The following is an 18,417-nucleotide window of genomic DNA, read 5'->3' as shown; positions in this document are numbered from 1 at the left end:
GTTTATCTATCTAATATCTATCTATTACAGGCTAAAATTAAAGGAGAGAGCAGACAGACAACTGAAAGATCTAGCTACATACACCACACATGCAAATGTAGTATTATTTTTAGCTGTATGCATTATCTAAATCATATTAAAAATAAGAGCCTACCAAAAAGAGTAATATCAAAAAGAAGAAAAAAAATTGTTTATATATTAAAGGTGCAAAAAAAAAATACTATTGTTGAATCATTGTCATATATGAAAATTTTATTAAATTTACTATAACTACCTGTTACACCTATAACCAATGTTTCTAATTGATTGATAATGTGACATGATGTAAAAAATAACTTTAAAAAATAATGATAAATAATTTTTAATTTAAAAATCGACAATATGTTCCTTTGACTCAGGCTAACATTTTTCAAACTACAGGATCATAGAAATCCCTTCCAAACAATCAAGTAACAGACATGAATAATTTTTCAAACAAAAAAAAATGTTAACATAATAAGCTTCAGTCTATATACCCAAAAACTAATGCCATTAAAACTAAAGTGTGAACAGTAAATCTACTTTAATACAACAATATTTTTACACCTAATTTTTTATACCATCCCTAGTTCCCTCTTTCGTAATAAAAATTGTTACCCTAGCTAGAAATTTAGGATGTTGGACTCGGACATTATTCCAACAAACTTCAAACAGATTGCCGGTTACTCTCAAAAACCGATGAAGTTTGCTGCACAAAAATACAACGTATTTAACAATCAATTAGAAGAAATGAACGGCAAATCAATTTACCTTCCGCTTCATATATATCAAAAAAAGAATTACCTTCCGCTTTCGCTTTCACTAATCATTCAAAAGTTTATGAACATGGTACATTTGAATTTGATGACTGCCTTAACGTCTACACTTGTACAGGGAGAACTTGCACATTCAAAACTTTAACCAACCCAAAATTTTTGGATAAAATAAATGGGGAAACATTCAAGAGGATTGCTTCTAAAATGAATTACACTACCAACTGCAACTACACATTCCTTTATACACAAAAAATAGGCCATTCAAGATAATAACATGGCCCAAGTTACTAGGTTAGTGGATGGATCCGGTTTAAACTCCTGGTTCCCGTTGGCCTGCGTTTGCTATTTGCATTTACTATTCCAGTGCGTGTTCCGAAAGCAGACAGTATATAAAGTATTTTGCGATGAAAAATATTTTCATTTAGTAACCTTATTTGCACTCTTAAACACCTGCCCTGCTTAGTACGAGAAGCCGTCAAGTAAAGCCGCAAATTTCATTTCTGCTTCATAATATATTTTAATATCATGAATCATGAGAGCCTTGAACCATTAAAGGAATACGCTTAGCACTGTCCGCTCGAAAGCTGTCCCCTTTAAATGCAATCTGAGAGTAAAAACATATTCAGAATCCTCAAGAAATTGAAACAACAAGAACCTATAATTTTTTTTTTAATCATTTCAGTTCCTAAAGCTGTAAGTTACCTCTGCCGCACTATCAGGCGGGAACCACCGCAACAATACCCCAAGATGCACAACAGCAGGAATTAGCTTGAAGAGCAAAGGTGTAGTCACCTGCACAATTTCTGTTTGTGTAAGCTTCAAAATCTCTACAAATAGTTGAGCGCTTAATACTCAACAAATCAACATTACCCATGAAACTGGCTATAACATTCAAAACTGTGCACAATAATTTTGCATAGGAAGGCCCAATGTTTTTTACTTGTGATAGCCTGCTTAAACTTCACTCAGATTTACCAGTGATATGATACCCTGTTTGTACATGTGTATGCAAACAGGACAAATAAAGATGATCAACCACACCAGATTGCTTAAAAGACTAGCATTTCAACATTGTTGTGTGATTGATTACTACCTCCGTTCCACTTCATATAACGTTTAAGATTTTGGCAGGGTATTAAGAAATGCAATTAATATTTTGAATTTCATAAAATATATTATGCAACTTCCCAATATACTCTTTATGTCTCTAATTAACTAGATTTTTTTTCTCATTTAATACTCGGTAACAACAACTCCTATCATTGGTTTTGTAAAACAACAACTAATTTGGAACATTTTTTATTTGCTAAAATATCATATAAAGTAGAATGGAAGGAGTAGTTTACTACGTATAATTATTAAGGTATTCTATAAAACAGTGCATACATACCAGACTAAGAGCTGTTGTTCCAAGGAGCAATAAATACAACTTTCCCTGCATTAAGAATCAGACATTCAATTTATGTACTTAATAGTAGCTGCAGAAACAATGCAATTACATTCACATTAAAAATGATAATAAGCACTGCCAGAAAACTGCATATTTTTTTAATAAAATATATATCCATATTTGCATTAAAATTGTTTTCTAAAATGCAGAAAGATAAATTTCACTGTCTTCATAAGCATAAGCACAACAAACTAGCTAAAATGTTTGTCTCAAAATGAAACACATACCTCAACTAAATGAAGATTTGAAGCGCGGCTGAGAAGAACAAAGGCAAATTCCCCAATTTGTGCCAGGGACATCCCAACCTACGCATGTGGAATAACCTAAGGCTCCTCCGTTAATGAAATGTATGATGTAATCAACAAGCAGATGTAATTGTATTAACTGTTGTCAAATCTTACGAGTACTGAAGTCTTGTTATTGTATCCAAACCCCTTGACAACAGATGTAGCTACAATTGTTTTTATAATGATCACCAATATAACAGCTGCCAGTAAAATGTCAACATGATTCCAAAGGAAATGGACATGTATAAGCATCCCAATGCTGGCCAAGAACAGAGCAGCAAAAAAGTTGCGAATTGGCTCGACCTATAAATATTAACATTGAGTAAGCTCAGATAACTATAGCAAAACATAAATCATCTCAAAACTTATGTGCATGTGCTTCAAGAAGATTCCTTGAAATTCATTTGGGTGGACCACCCCCACTTTACAGGCATCCATGATGAAAATACAAAGCAGTATGAAACAGAATACTCAAACATCCTACTCCATTAAAACACACTTAACAAAACAAAGAACAATCGAATACCCACCAAGAAAAAAAAAAGAACATGATAAATAACAAGCAAAGGGTACTCCTCAAGTGTTGGGTTGGAGAGTTAATACAAACTACACCATTGGAAAACTTTTAAAAACTCCCAAAAAACATTATGTAGTAAAAATAGCAACTACAAAGAACATGTGTTCTAGGATAATGTCTTACTTGTTCAAGTGTATGTTGACCAAGATCTGTTGTTGATATCATCACTCCCGCAGCAAAGGAACCTAGTTCAAGGCTTAAACCCAGCTTATCGCTACACTGAAATGGAACAACAAATTATTAAAACATTTTGTTGAAGGAACACAAGTTGTTTGGACTTTATAAATGTATGTATAAATAAGTGTCAGGCATGCATGCATTTAAGCAATACAAGTTGTCTGGACTTTATAAATGTATGTATAAATAAGTTTCAGGCATGGATGCATTTAAGCAATCCCTCAGATTTAGAGAAATAAAGTTTGGTGCATATTACAAATCAAGAGAAAACAACCAGACTTGTCCAAGATTAAGGCTACAAATCAAGAGAAAACAACCATGAACTTGTCCAAGATTAAGGTTATTATACAGTGTAGATAATAAAACAGACTTGACAGAAGACAAGGTTTGCCAAGTAATGAAGATTAAGACTTGATAAAGGACACACCCAAGCAACAAGTAGGCAGAATGCCACTGATGCCAATTGATAAAGTTCATTGGTCTGCACCAAAATAAAAAAAAAAATCAGTTAAAACCTAATGGATAAACAAACATTTAACAACAGAGCACAAGGTCTATCTTCACCTGAGAGGATAAGCTGATCATAAGCTTAAGGAGCCATGGCACACAAGTATGAGATAATATTGTCAAAATGGCCAAAAAGGCAATTAAGATCACCAACCTGAAACAACAGAAATAGTAAATCAGAAAGAATAAACGGCTGAAACAAGCATACAACCAAGTAGGATGAAGAAATTCAACTAGGAAGTGGAGTATATATGCTGTTATTTTCATTTAGATTTTCTGGGATAGAATACGATTTTTTTTTATGACATTCATCTGGTCCTCATCTCATGGTCTCTTCAAGGAAGTCTTCCAACCATCCCGAGAATGCAAAAGGAACAAAGAGCTTAATTCTATTCACAAGTTTGTTTATTTTTCTTTCTATTTTTGTTGTGCCTTTGCAAAGGACGAATTTGTGTACTCTTTTATATGTACACCTTAATAATAATCTTTTTTATAATTATAGTTATAAACGTTTTATAATTTTTTATAGAAGACTTTAATAATATCATAATAGTGATATTAAAATAAAAGACCAGGAAAATCCATGCACTATAATGTTTCTTTTGATAAAATCTACAAGTGTAGTAGAACTTAATGTTTATATATCATGCTCGTTAATGGCTAAAAGGGGTCAAGCACACCAAAATTTCTCATTTCACTTGCATCTTCATCTTAAAATCTCATTACAAGCAAACAATCAAAACTACGAGCAGAATATCTTTTGTTAATCCACAAAATATATGTTGAATTAGACATAATGGAAAGACAAGACAAGAATACTATCCAGCTGCACTGGAAAACCTTGGGGCTTAATATATGTCATAGATCTTCATAAACTAGGGAGAGATAGCATAAATGAGGGACAACCCATCCTACGATTAACTTACGACTTAGTCATGGATACTACTCCCTGAAGAACACCTGATGTTCCACCCAAAACAGGAATCAGTGCAAAGAGCAATCCAACAGCACAATCCTGAAAAGAACCAATAATTTCAAACATTTCATTAAAAGACAAATGTGAGGAAAAAAAATTAACAAGGAATATCAGTGTCATTGATAACATTAGTCTCTAGTCTTTTTGCACAAGTGGCAGCAGTAATGTTTCAGTCATACATGTGCATTCATTAATACAAAAATAATAGTACATACCTGCAGTATCAGGGTTCCAATTATAACCTGACCATGAAGGGCATTGACACTATTCCTTTCCATTAAGAATTTCAAGACCTATGGATCAAAGAAGAATGAAAACAAAATAACATAACAGTAATGAGGAAAGAATGATAACATTTAGAAAAGAAGTGATCATAGAAAGAGCTTAGTACTTTAGATTTTTCATCTACAAGAAAACTTCACTCAACTTCTAGTGCATTGCACACGAATATCTCCTCAATCAAACACTAAATAGAACTGTATCCTTCATAACATTCTAGCCATAATTTTCATTTCCTTTTTCTGATGAAATAAATCTTACTAGAGGATTGCAATATTCACATCAGCAATTTAATTAACACTTAGCTGAAACACTATGACGGCTGTACAGAATATAGAAATTTGAATCACCAAATCTAATACAAGTGCAACCAGGCAATGATTGCAATTATTAAAGTGCAGGCATAAGTTACTTAAAATACTATATGCCTGCAGATAAACATTAAAACACATAACAAGTTCATTGTCCAACAAAGTTGTAGGCTTGTAGGCATACTTGAGATGTACATATAGAAAAAGGATAACAGAAAACATCTAACAGTGCGATTGGGAAATTACCACAGCTGTTGAAGACATGGATAGAAATGCACCAACAAATATTCCTTCAGATGATTTACCACCACATAACTGCAAGTAGGATTTAGGTGCATTTATCAGAAATTCACTGACACCAAATTGGAAAACTTTTGTAATAAATAAGAGTATAAGACAACATCAATTGTTTCACTCATAGAATGCCTCTAAATCAAACCATGTTCCAAGCAAACCATTTTAACAGTGTCTTATGGCACTGTATAAAAAAAAAATAATGATAACAGGGTCAACTGACCCATAATACATTAGACAAATGCAAGTCACTGATATACCAAAGATCTAAACCTGTGTTGTGTGTGACCTGTGGGTTAGGGGGCGGGGGGAGAGGGGAGCAAAATTATAATGTATAATTGGAAAAACGATCCATGTTAATATCAAAGTCTCAGCATGATATCAATTTGATCTGTAAATAAAAAAACTTAAACACAATTATCAGGGAAATGGAGAAAGGTATTGACAAATAACTCTAAATTGAAACAGTAAGATTACTGTATCAAACTAGGAAATTTTTAAGTTCCTTCCCATCAATTTTTTTTATCTAGTTTGATCTCATATACATAAAAGTATTGTGCCAACATACTCTTTTTTCTTGCCAATTCTCACAATATTCCTTTGAGATTTCAATTATTTAGTTCATTGTTCAAGACAGGTCTCATATTAGGAGAAAGTTATATTAATTCATCATGCTCCATACATAAATCAGAAAATCTTTTCAGAAGTGAAACAAAGAGTAAACGTTATGGGTATCATGAGTTTGTGGTATAACGGATAACAAGATGTTTTGAATGATATGGCTGCAAACTAGCAAAGTATACGAATTAAATTTTTGTAAACTATTTGTAGAAGTAAAAGGCATACTGAAGCTGTTATTCCACACAAGCACATAAATAAGAAAATTTGGAGTAGGCCTCCAAGAATAGCCACTGCCCGAACAACTCGAAGCTGCAAGCATGAAAGAAAGATATACATTATATATGACTGAGCAAAAAATACACAAGTTTAAGCTAAAAGGAATAAATTAGTATGCAAGCAACCTTTGTTGTTGAAAACTCTAAGCCCAATGCAAAGAGCAAAAAGATGACACCAAATTGAGCAACTGTCTCAACCTGCAAGGAATGAACACAATAAGTGAGATTACTAGGAGATAAAATAGATGACATTTAAATGATCACTTCATTTCAATGTCATATAGAAAGAGATTATCCATGACATCATGATCTCATTCACACAATGGTTTTATTTCTGGAAATAACATGGCTAGGTAAAAAGAAAGGGAAAAGAATCATTAGGGAACATAATAAAAGAACTATAAGGGTAACATACTTGGACCATTTCACTAACAAAACTCAAACCTCCAGGTCCAATGATTGATCCTGCTAGCAGATATCCAGTCATCACCTGCAAGTTGGAATGTATGGATGACCCCACTTTTAAGAGGTATATGGTAGAGATATCTACTGAAAACAATAAAGCAATGTTTGTAATCAAACCGGTTGTCCAGCACAAGCAAAGGCAATGCCACCACAGGTTGCAGAGACAATGACAACTACGAGATCTGATATCAATCTGAAAATATGGCATAAAAAAAGGATAAGCAGACTGACTAGTTAGTAGTTGCAGCCACTCATACATGAAAGAAAAAAGGATAGGAACAGTAAGTAAACCTCAAGTCTAATTGAAGAACTGGATACTTTGACTTGAGATTGGAAATGATAAAGACATTGTCCTGAAGTTGAAACAATTAGAAAAATAAAAAAAATTAAATTCACATCTGAGAAGAGTGGTTTCATGCATATTGTGATGATGTGGTAGTAAGTGGTAACAGAATTTTTTTATTTTTTTTGAAAGGCAAATGAAACGGTAACAGAATATTATTGCACTGTGTTTGAAAGACCTAAACTTCAAGAGCCTGAATCAGGCATACCTTTCGATCTATTAAAGTTGGCATATCCTCTGCCCTATTCTCATTATCCAAATTGAAAACATCATGGAACTGAAATGACCTGATAAAAAGCTTAACAAATGTCATAAATACTGGACATAGTTAGGGTGCTTGCATTAAATTTTTAAAAGGTTCCCTCTTGAAAAAAACAACAACAATCCATTTGATTCTACAAGAAAAAGGTGCATACTTTTCCTCTTTGCTATCATTTTTCTTGGGCTTAACTCTGGCAACAGTTTCCAAAACAGCCTGATACATTAAATATATCATGAGAAGGACATTAGATAACAAGTCTTTTCAAGGACAAATAATATGTCACATATATAAAATCCAACAAAAATCAGAAGAAACGATAGTTATGAAAAAAGGAAGTGACCAAGACTCAGGTCCCCACCCTAAAACTCATTATCCCAGAGAATCTAAAACACAAAGTTGACACATCATGAGTGAAATTTGAACAATCGTAACTTCCGTCCTTGAATCAGCTTAATGCTCTTCTAACTTAATATCATCAACATACTTTGTGTGTGTTTGGATTTCCATTTGGAGCCTCCAAAACAGACATCTACACTTTCCAAGGGAGCATATGAAAAAGCAAGAGTGTTGTATCATTGGGTTCAACGTCAGTTTGTGTTGGAGTGGACTGTTCTCCAAAGACACTATTAATTCCTGACCGGATTGAACTCTAGCCTAAAACTAGATACCTATACTACCAGAATTAGGTCGCTAGAGTGCTACACTCTATTGCCCTCACTCTCAACCTCAGGGTTGCTTCACCTCTAAAAATCCAAAAATTGAGGAAGCGAATAAATATATCATTAAAAGCAATTCACCACATACCTGCTGTTCAGCAACACTGTTGTTGAAACCACCAGGATCAGTACCTGCAAAAGAGTCAGGGAAGTTCACCAATTGCATTCGTTTGATAAAACTTTCCACAATGCTACACGTGATTCGTCAAAGATTCAACAAGTTCATGCTAACGAGTCCACGTTTAGAAGTCGACAGCATTTCATCGGTTTTCCATCATAGAGTAAAATTTAGAAATATTGTTTCTTCTCCCATCATGCATCACGCAAGATTCTAATCACAGCACACATTACTAGAAGAAGATTTCACAGAATAGAGAATTTAAATTCAGTAGCGCCTCAATATCACATGACGAATCAGGAAATTGCAGCTCCAATTGAACGGCATTTTGGAAAATTCAGATTGCAAGGACATAGAAAACCACGATCCGAGGAGTTTTAGGAACCGAATTAAGCGAAAAAATTCAGAAACTCTTGAACATTAAAAACAGAAAGTGAGAGAAGCTAGATCTGCGAACCTTCGTTCTGCTCATTATCGGGGAACTCTCTTTCGAGAGCCCGATCAATCATGTTGGCGAAGCTACCATCGTCGTATCTCGCAAGCGAGGCATTAAGGAAGGCGGTTGCATTGTCTCCGGCGAGGAGAAGCTCCGTCTCCGGGTCGGCGTCATCGGCGAGGAGAGAGAAAGTAAAAGAGGGAAGAGAGAGAAGCAGATGGCAGAGAATGAGAAGGCTGAGAAGTGCAGGTGACGTAAACCTCATCTCCCAGACTGAGAGAGAGAGAGAGAGAGAGCAATGGAGGAAGTGCTGAAACGACACGGCTGGGAGTTAGCAGCACCGTCGTGTTTGGCGCTGGACGCGGAAGAAAGATGCGACAGAGGGGCTGTGGAGTGCAAGCGGGAAAGTACCGAATGGTCCTCGATGTTCGATGTTCGATGTATTGGAAAAGGAGGGTTCAAATTCGAACGCAAGGAAAGGATGGCCAAGTGCCATGCACAATCCTGTGTGTGTCACTGAAAAGCCCAGATGTGTCTAAATAATGCAAGGACACACGTACACTGCGCTTTTTTGCTTAATATTTTCGGATTTACTGTATATTCAAAAATTCCCCTTTAACATAAATTCCAAAGTTGAGTTTTATTCGGGGGGAAATAATGATTACCATCGTTATTATTAAAGATATATAAACTATCTTATTCATTAATGTAATGGGATGGCAAGTCAAAATTCTATAAATAAGAAAAATAATAGTGTATATAAACTAAACTAAACTCCATTAATAAAAAATATTAGAAATACGTGACAGATAATTTGTTAACAAAGTATAAATTACTCCTAAACAATCAAATAAGCTTTTAAATTTAATTACTAACTGTTATTATTCTTAAACATATGTCAACATTATCATTAGAGTCACATGTTTTATTGATTTTGGATTTATGATGTAATTGTTGATTTACTATTTCTGTCGCTGACAATAGTTAGAATATCTATATGTATTTACGAAATTTAACATGAGAGTGCCCTTAAATATATCTCATCCATCCATTATTTTTAAATATTAGAGTATAGTATTTTTAATATAGTAAATTAGATAATTTTAATGATTAAAATCTCATCCAATAATGAATAAGTCAGGGGTTTTTTAAAGGATGAAGCTTATATCAATTAAATGATAATCAAAATACTGATACGTAGAATCATGAATGATTTGAAAGACGAGTTGCTAACTTGACTTAGACTGGCTTTACAACATTTGATGAGAAAACCAAACACCGATTTGTTGCGCTTGTTGGATTTAAGACTGACATTAAGCTGGAGAGAGGTTGCCTAAACGATGAGCAGTTCCAGCGGATTCCATTTGTAGGCATTGCTCACAGCAACTGTCAAGGGACACCAGTGGAGCCTGCACAATGTTATTTCAAGGATTCTAGAAGGGGAAAAATGCATGCATGAATAATTTTATTGTACCAAACGGAAATTATTTTATTCATCAATGCACAAAATAATTTTATGTAATCCTTAGACAAATTTTATCACAAAAGTGTATGAATAAATTGGTACAAAAATAAAATTTTATCGTTCATGATAATTATATTCTACTTAAATAAGATTATGATTAGTAGATGATACTTCCAGGATAAATCCTTAAACAAACTCTCAAGTTTGCTAGTTTTTCCTTCCTTGCGTGGGAATATTAATCACGAGATTAACTATAGTTGGTCATAAACAAGTTATCCAATTCAAAGTTTGACTACGGATAAAGAAAAACATTACTTGCAAAGACACTAACCCAGAATTGAACAAAGTTCAAGGATAGATGATAAACGGATCGAGTTTAAAGCTACTCAACATATTTATATTTTATCCTCAATATAATATCGAAAACTTGCCATTGACTAGCTTTTAAAATTATGGTGCCGCGTTTCTAGGTTTTATTGACAAAATAAACTAATTTAGTTGAGCATATTTCGTGCAAATTCACTGCTTGAAACTTTTGTGTTTTTGTAGTGTTGTAAGAGCATGATTGAAGTATAGTGTAGATTGTGTTAAATATTCTTGATGAATTTAGTGCTTAAACTCACTTTGTATAATCATGAATTTTAGAAAAGCTCTAAGTGAAGGTTTGTAAGAAGTGATTCCAATGTTATGGATGCCAAGACTTAATTAGGGTCTGTTAGTTTTGCCTTTTTAAAAACAGTTTTCAATTTTTAAAAACTAAAAAATTAAAATTGAGTTTGGATGAGAAAATAACCGACAAGTAGCATAAAACTGTTTGAGAAATCAGTTTTTAAAACCAAAAACTGAATCAAACAGATGCTTATTAGTGTTATAATACCAGAAAGTCAAAATGATACTTCTTTTGTAGTCTATTCAACATTGTAACACTCATTTTAATTGGTGTTATTAACAGTAACACGATGTGAAATAGTTATAAATAATGTTCATACTCGAGTGCAAACAATTTCATACAATTGTAAAACTGAATACTCTCTCGAGATCTCTCTATTGTGATCTTTAGAGCAGTGAATATATGTGAATTTTTAGTTTTTAGTTTGTTAGCGGGTATTCAAACATAAGAGTGACCTTCCTTCTCTCCCCTGGTTCATCAATAAGTGTACCTTATATCAAAGTACAAAATTCATCATTTTCTCGAGAGTTTTTTAAAAATTTGTATATCCGCAGTTCCTGTCGAGATTGAAGATGGAATTTGGAAACCTGGTTCTTAATTTCTTATATAATTATCTTCATTTTCTATGTGCGGCGCCAGCCAAAAGTTGCAGACAAAACTCTCATAATTAAATTAACATGTTTGTCTTTTAAGTTAGTAAACAAAAAGTCCTGGAACTACTAATTGGATCTTTCAGTTATTATGTCATGCATGATGCATGTACAGGGATAGTTAAACTACCTTGAATCGAAAACTCTGAATAAAATAAGGTACATGGGCGCTTGAGTGAGTGAGTAATTCATCATAATCATGTTCCAACAGCATCCAGCCAAAACCGCCCACTGGTTCGATTCGCTCGACCCACATTCCCTTTTCTACATTTTTCCTCTTTGAATGCAACCTTTTCGATGATACTGCCCCTAGTTTTTGTAATGTATATACAGTGGATTTATTGATTTACCAGAGAAAGAAGCAGGCGACCCATAATGGCTTAAATTGGCTTTTAGTTGAAAGTATTAGTTAGTTAAGATATTTTTATATGTAAATCAATTATCACGACTAAAATTGGACTTAAAGTAAGGTGGAGAAAAGAAAAAAAAAAACTTTGTGTACAAGGGAAATTCGGTTGACCATTGGAACATAAGAATAAAAAATTGTACATGATCACATTATGGCAGTGAAATAGCTTTTGCGCCATTCTAGCTAGCTAGCCTTTTCTCTTACAATTTTTGACGTGGATTTAGATCTTTCTCGCCCTATATATACCCATCCTCTGTAACAAACCTTCAACAAAGAAACACTAAGTATCTAGTCTAGTACAAAGATGGAGATCCCTGTGATAGATTTTAGTAAGCTCAATGGGGACAAGAGGGGTGACACAATGGCCCTATTGCACGAAGCTTGTGAAAAATGGGGCTGCTTTATGGTATGGTATAGAGAATAAAAATTATATATGTTGTCCCTTTGTTTTTCTTCTTCATCATTTCTCAATTAATTTTCTTCCTTAACGCATTTGCATATGCAGGTTGAGAACCATGAAATTGACACACAACTGATGGGGAAGGTGAAGCAGTTGATCAATGCATACTATGAGGAAAACCTGAAGGAAAGCTTCTACCAGTCTGAGATAGCCAAGAGGTTGGAGAAACAGCAGAACACCTCTGATATAGATTGGGAAAGTACCTTCTTCATTTGGCATCGCCCCACCTCTAACATCAATGAAATTTCAAACATCTCTCAGGAGCTTTGGTAAGTCAATCCATATATGTTCCTTTTTCTTTTTTTTTACCTACATGTATTCTCCTTTAGAGATAATTTTGATTGAGACACAGTTAAACACTAAATGTGAATATTTCTCCAAACATAAATTCAAACTTTGATTTACCATGTGGTGGAAACTAACCCCTTATGCGGTTCTGCTAGACCCAACCCTTGTTGATTCATGTGTGGCACCTATAGAATAGCAGTACTAGACCTCTTTATTTCTCACACACAAGCAAACTACAAGTCCTAAGACATACAAAACTTATATTAATTAGGAATCCTGGCAACACGGTCATTAACATCCTCTTTCCGATCCACTTTCTTGTATTGGTTGAAAATCATGTGAGTTTCACTAGTCTAGGAACGAATAAACCCACATGAATTTCACCGTACAAGAAAGAATGTTTTATTAGAGAGTGTGTTGTTAACATATTTTGAACTGATATGTAAGTGTGTATGTAATTAAATGCAGCCAAACAATGGATGAGTACATTGCACAGCTCCTGAAGCTGGGAGAGAAGTTATCTGAGCTCATGAGTGAAAATCTTGGTTTGGAGAAGGATTACATTAAGAAAGCATTTTCTGGAAATGGTGAGGGTCCAGCTGTGGGAACAAAAGTGGCCAAGTACCCTCAATGTCCACGTCCAGAACTTGTGAGGGGACTTAGAGAGCACACAGATGCGGGTGGCATCATTCTACTGCTCCAAGATGACGAGGTGCCGGGTCTGGAATTCTTCAAAGATGGCAAATGGGTAGAGATTCCACCTTCCAAGAACAATGCCATTTTTGTGAACACGGGTGATCAAGTGGAAGTGTTGAGCAATGGCTTATATAGAAGTGTTGTGCATAGGGTCATGCCTGACAATAATGGAAGCAGAATCTCCATTGCCACCTTCTATAACCCCATTGGAGATGCCATTATTTCACCAGCTCCTAAGCTCTTGTACCCAAGCAATTTCCGTTATGGGGACTATTTGAAGCTCTATGGCAGCACCAAGTTCGGTGAAAAGGCTCCTCGATTTGAATCCATGAAGAACATGATCAATGGCCATAAAATTATTCCAGCTTGAGACTTGGAATAACGTCGCATTATTACCCTTGGGATATCTAAATTTACAAGTTATTATGTTTAGATTTGGAATAGTAATATTTTCTTTTCTTTTTCTTTGTTGGTCTATGGCTTTGGCCGTACAAGTAACGAAGATACACGTGTTCTTTGATTCCACAAATAGAAAAATTAAGGGTAATGATATATCTAGACATCTCACAATTTTATATATTTTATTAAAGCTCGTTATCTTTTTTTTTTCTTATCACAAAATATCATGGCTCATAGTTTTTTCTTCTCTCCCTTTGTCTTCCCAGGTATCATGAGTTTCTAGGAATCATTTTTTATATAATAAGCTTTTACATGGTGTCTTTTCTTCATACAACCTTTTATTTGCTCTTAAATTTTTTTTAAGATAAATATTCATTTGAATCCTTAAAAGTGTCAAGACACTGACATTTCAGTCCCAGTAAGAATGGGCTTGGAAATCTCTTGATTGGGCTTGGCCTTTTTCACCATACAATAAAGTAATCGCGTCAAAATAACTTTATTACGATAATATTTTTCTTCAATCGTGTAAGTACATGAATACTTCTAAGATTCCTTTACCTAACCACATCAAATGAATGTCAACTCCTACTTGATTATAAGATTATAAGTTTAATGCATATGCTAGCAGTGACACATCATCTCATCACTTTTTAATACTTTTATTGGGTACACCACATTTCCACATGAACATCTTTTCTATAAAAAAAAAATACATTTTATGAACATAGCACATATTTTAAGCTTTCAGTTGATAAGAAAATAATATAATCTTGATTACAGTTGATGTAAAGCTTGCACATTTACACTAAGACTCACTCAATCAGATCACTAAAAGTATTTGACATGTTTTTTCGTGAAAAAATGTTAACTATTAATTATTAATTTTTTGTTTGTATGAAAATTGAAATCCATAACCTTTCTATTTTGCCTTCTTCACTCACCACCAAAACAAACATTATAACCCCAAAGTATTTGACATATTAGATAATTTTTTCTACTAAAATATTATGTTCATATTAGAACATTTTGCTCCTATCGTTTTCACGAACACTTCCTTTAAGATTCCTTTACTTACCACATGCACGAAATGAGTGTCAAGTCCATTCGATTGTAAGTTAAACGCATAGCTGGAGCACATGCTTCGTCAACACATTTCGATATTTTTTATTGGGGATACCACTACATTTTCTTTTTTAAAATAGAGCTAGTAACAAAAAACAGGTAAAATGTGTTTTGAGAGATCAAGCTCATTATCATGTAAGCAATTACGTATAAGTATCTTTATAATTGAAGAGGAAAGAAAATTAAATTGTTTTTATATAAGTTGTAATTAAGTCTTTTTATAAATTATGATGGAGAGCTTATTGAAATAAACCGAAAACAAAATTATAGACATATTATAAGTTATTTTAACAATCTCTTTCAAATTTTAACAGATGTTTATGTCATAAATTTAATTCAAATAAGTTGTAAATTTAATGAGTTCTTTGCAACGAAATAATAAATATATTTTATTAATTATATTATATATTAAATAGTATGAAAAACAACATTTTTTTATAACCATTTGTATTTAGATAATAGTATAAAAAAATTACATTGTGAATGTATATAATATTTATAATAGGGAGAGAGCTAGAAGTGTTAAACGGGCGAAAGTAAAAGGAAAATACTTGGTGAAATACTTAATATGTTAACCACCTAATGAGAATAAAAAAAAAAAAGAGAAAAAAATATACATATAATAAGATTTATAAAGCGAGAAATGATAGATGTTAAAAATATGTTAGAATTATAAGTAATTCACGAATCATTTATTACCGTGATTAGTAAAATAATGAAGAAAGAAAAATAATTTTTAGACAACATTGAATTATTTATAATTTGAGAGAGAGAAAAAATAAGTAATTAATTTGATTGATGATATAATATAATTAAAAAAGTTATTAATTGAATTTTAAAATTTTTGATTGTGAAAATATAATGACTAACCAAAAATTAAGAATGTGTTTGGGCATGGGATGGGTAGCGAAGCGTGTGTTACCCCCTTGTCGGTAGCAAAAGGATCCCTATCTAGTATAAATGGAATGATTGTTGTTGGTTGGGCTCAGACTTCATTTTTCAATGGATCCACCACCCTCTAAGTTCGTAATCGAAGCATCGGAAGCCCTTGCCCTGGCGGAGTCCGCCGCCGTGACCCTCCCGGAACTCCTCCCCACCCTGGTCCCCGCCGCCCAGCCCCTCGCCCGACCCCCCATCTCCAAGTTCTCCGTGGCCGCCGTGGGCCTGGCCCCCTCCGGCCGCATCTTCGTCGGCGTCAACCTGGAGTTCCCTGGGCTCCCCCTCCACCACTCCGTCCACGCCGAACAGTTCCTCATCACCAACCTCTCCCTGAATGCGGAGCCCCACCTGGTGTCCCTGGCCGTCTCCGCCGCCCCCTGCGGGCACTGCCGCCAATTCCTCCAAGAACTCCGCGCCGCCGCCGACGTGAAAATCCTGGTAACCTCGGAGGCCACAGCAGAATTCAGGGCACTCTCTGACTTCCTCCCTCACAGGTTCGGTCCCCACGACCTTCTCCCCCTTGAAGCTCCCCTTCTCTTGGAACCCCACCACAACACCCTAACCCTCCAACACTATCTCAACGCCCACGTGCCCAATCACAAGTTGAAAATTGCGGCTCTCGAGGCCGCCAACAAATCCCATGCACCCTACAGTGGGTCCCCCTCCGGCGTCGCCCTTCTCGACTGCCATGGTAATGTTTTTAAAGGCTCCTACATGGAATCCGCCGCGTTTAATCCCAGCTTGGGCCCCGTCCAGGCAGCCCTCGTCGCCTTCGTCGCCGGCGGCGGCGGCGACTACGACCGGATTGTGGGTGCTGCTTTGGTGGAGATGGACGGTGCCGTCGTTAAACAGGAGCACACGGCGAGGCTGTTGATTCACTCCATTTCCCCCAATTGCCAATTCGACACATTCCTTTGCCACAACAACAACAATAATGAATATTGAATCCCTTGTTACGTCTTTGGAAGTGGTTCGAATAATTAATTCAATAATGAAGTACTAGTGCATTTTAATCAAATCCTTTACATATTTAATTGGACTGCACCTGCTTCAAGTAATTAATATATCTGGAAGGCTGAGGATATGCTTCAATTTGGCTTTAAACTTGATCACGTGTTAATCATCTTTTTAATACTGCGTCTGGAAACCATTCAAACAAAACAACAAGACCAGTATATATAGCTCCATGCTTTTCGAATCTACATGTGACCACCTATATCAGCTATATGTAATCTGTTCACAATTATGCCGTATTTTTAACCTAGTCAATTCCATTGTTTTTTTCGTTTAATATTAACTAATCCCCCCAATCACATTGTTCTCTAGTTTTTCTTCCGTGTCAATTGAGTTGGGTAGATTAATAAGCACCAATCAAACGTGTACAGGACCGTCCAAACGCGCCTCCTTCTTGATGTACTCACTTTTGTTCATATTAAAACAAATAAAACAAAAGTTGCGGATCAATACCCTTCTACTTAGGTGCAGGAATTAATCTTTTTTAATTTTTTTCCTATCACATCATTTGCTATATTTTATTATTTTTTTTACTTTCTTAATATTCTTTCCTTTTTCTTTCTTATACTTAATCACCCTAAAATTAGGTAAAATACCATTTTAGTTTCTAAAAGTATATAGGGCTGTAATATTAATACTTGATACTAAGAAAATATCAAACAAAGTCTAAGAAATTTTTAGTTGTTTCATTCCATTCCTAAATTTAATTACATACCGACATTTTAATTCTAAACATATATTAATATTATCACTTAATTCATTTTTCTTTTGGGATTATTACACATGGGGATAACCGGATAAGGCTCCCAATGTTTTTGTTATACGAAATATTGCACGTATGTATTAATTAGTTGGAAATAAAAAGGCCTACGTACTAATTTTTAAAACAAAAATAATGATTTCACACTTCAAGATATGTATATACTTTGACAAAAGAAGAGAGACATGGAAAGGGAAAAAAAATTATATGTCACGTACGTAAAGGATTAAGGCGTTCTTTAAACAGTACTTTAGGGACGTAGTATTTGATTTCAGTGTCATCCTGTCAAAACTCAAAAGCATGCATGGTGTTTTGTCCTGTATATCGCAGCCAAGTAAGTGGCACTTATACTTTTTGGCCCACGTTCCTTTGTCTTCCAATTGGTGGCTTTGTGGAGTATGATTTGGTAGATCACCCTCCAACATTATTGAATCTTTTCAAGACACTCTCTAAGTTTAATCAACTATGCTATCATTATCAATCATAGCCAAAAACCCTGAATAATTTCATACAAGTTCCCATAGCATCAAAGCCATCTTTCTTTTTTGTCTTATGTTATTGTAATTAGATCGTGCCACACAAGAATCTTAATCCAGAGCATTCAAGTGTTAAGTGTAATAAGTCCGATGTCTAGGTCAAGTGTTAAGTTATATATTT

At 34.6% G+C, this 18,417-nt stretch overlaps 3 protein-coding genes across 5 annotated transcripts; 2 read left to right on the top strand and 1 right to left on the bottom strand.

Annotated features, from left to right (window-relative positions):
- Positions 1 to 800: 800 nt before the first annotated feature.
- LOC100800102 (K(+) efflux antiporter 4) lies at positions 801 to 9,432 on the bottom strand. Of its 3 annotated transcripts, XM_014775854.3 has the most exons (20): positions 8,910 to 9,432; positions 8,423 to 8,466; positions 7,773 to 7,831; positions 7,565 to 7,643; positions 7,305 to 7,366; positions 7,131 to 7,206; positions 6,964 to 7,038; positions 6,675 to 6,746; positions 6,499 to 6,582; positions 5,605 to 5,673; positions 4,984 to 5,061; positions 4,719 to 4,807; positions 3,850 to 3,946; positions 3,713 to 3,766; positions 3,232 to 3,327; positions 2,646 to 2,834; positions 2,472 to 2,549; positions 2,185 to 2,229; positions 1,497 to 1,586; positions 801 to 1,398 (listed from the first exon to the last, which is right to left on the bottom strand). In XM_014775854.3, the coding sequence occupies exons 1-20, from the start codon at positions 9,151 to 9,153 to the stop codon at positions 1,318 to 1,320; spliced, it is 1,761 nt and encodes a 586-aa protein (XP_014631340.1). In that variant the 5' UTR covers positions 9,154 to 9,432; the 3' UTR covers positions 801 to 1,317. The 3 variants fall into 3 exon arrangements, 2 of the variants coding, with proteins under 2 accessions (XP_014631340.1, XP_040871609.1); XM_041015675.1 differs by lacking the exon at positions 801 to 1,398 and having other exon boundaries at positions 2,630 to 2,834; XR_001388501.3 differs by lacking the exons at positions 801 to 1,398; positions 1,497 to 1,586 and having other exon boundaries at positions 2,198 to 2,229; positions 2,472 to 2,567.
- Positions 9,433 to 12,198: 2,766 nt separating this feature from the next.
- On the top strand, positions 12,199 to 14,078 carry LOC100794816 (1-aminocyclopropane-1-carboxylate oxidase 1). Its single transcript, XM_003525262.5, has 3 exons — positions 12,199 to 12,488; positions 12,588 to 12,811; positions 13,299 to 14,078. Exons 1-3 carry the CDS (start codon positions 12,387 to 12,389, stop codon positions 13,894 to 13,896), a joined length of 924 nt encoding a protein of 307 aa, XP_003525310.1. The 5' UTR covers positions 12,199 to 12,386; the 3' UTR covers positions 13,897 to 14,078.
- A 1,735-nt stretch (positions 14,079 to 15,813) lies between these two features.
- On the top strand, positions 15,814 to 17,078 carry LOC100795350 (cytidine deaminase 1). Its single transcript, XM_003525263.5, has one exon. The coding sequence runs from the start codon at positions 16,050 to 16,052 to the stop codon at positions 16,929 to 16,931; it is 882 nt and encodes a 293-aa protein (XP_003525311.2). The 5' UTR covers positions 15,814 to 16,049; the 3' UTR covers positions 16,932 to 17,078.
- Positions 17,079 to 18,417: the final 1,339 nt, after the last annotated feature.

This window comes from Glycine max, chromosome 5, assembly GCF_000004515.6.
Source record: "Glycine max cultivar Williams 82 chromosome 5, Glycine_max_v4.0, whole genome shotgun sequence".
Classification (NCBI taxonomy): Eukaryota; Viridiplantae; Streptophyta; class Magnoliopsida; order Fabales; family Fabaceae; genus Glycine; species Glycine max.
This window is presented reverse-complemented; position numbering and strand designations above follow the sequence as displayed.

What these genes read in the sequence shown, in the direction of transcription:
- LOC100794816 (XM_003525262.5), top strand. Translation starts at nt 12,387, where the DNA reads ATGGAGATCCCTGTGATAGATTTTAGTAAGCTCAATGGGGACAAGAGG. An exon ending in AAAAATGGGGCTGCTTTATG is followed by an intron (nt 12,489 to 12,587) that starts GTATGGTATAGA and finishes TTGCATATGCAG; the next exon opens with GTTGAGAACCATGAAATTGA. An exon ending in AACATCTCTCAGGAGCTTTG is followed by an intron (nt 12,812 to 13,298) that starts GTAAGTCAATCC and finishes AATTAAATGCAG; the next exon opens with CCAAACAATGGATGAGTACA.
- LOC100795350 (XM_003525263.5), top strand. Translation starts at nt 16,050, where the DNA reads ATGGATCCACCACCCTCTAAGTTCGTAATCGAAGCATCGGAAGCCCTT.
- LOC100800102 (XM_014775854.3), bottom strand. Translation starts at nt 9,153, where the DNA reads ATGAGGTTTACGTCACCTGCACTTCTCAGCCTTCTCATTCTCTGCCAT. An exon ending in TCTGCCTACTTGTTGCTTGG is followed by an intron (nt 3,328 to 3,712) that starts GTGTGTCCTTTA and finishes GTTCCATTTCAG; the next exon opens with TGTAGCGATAAGCTGGGTTT. An exon ending in CGCCTGATAGTGCGGCAGAG is followed by an intron (nt 1,399 to 1,496) that starts GTAACTTACAGC and finishes TTTTACTCTCAG; the next exon opens with ATTGCATTTAAAGGGGACAG.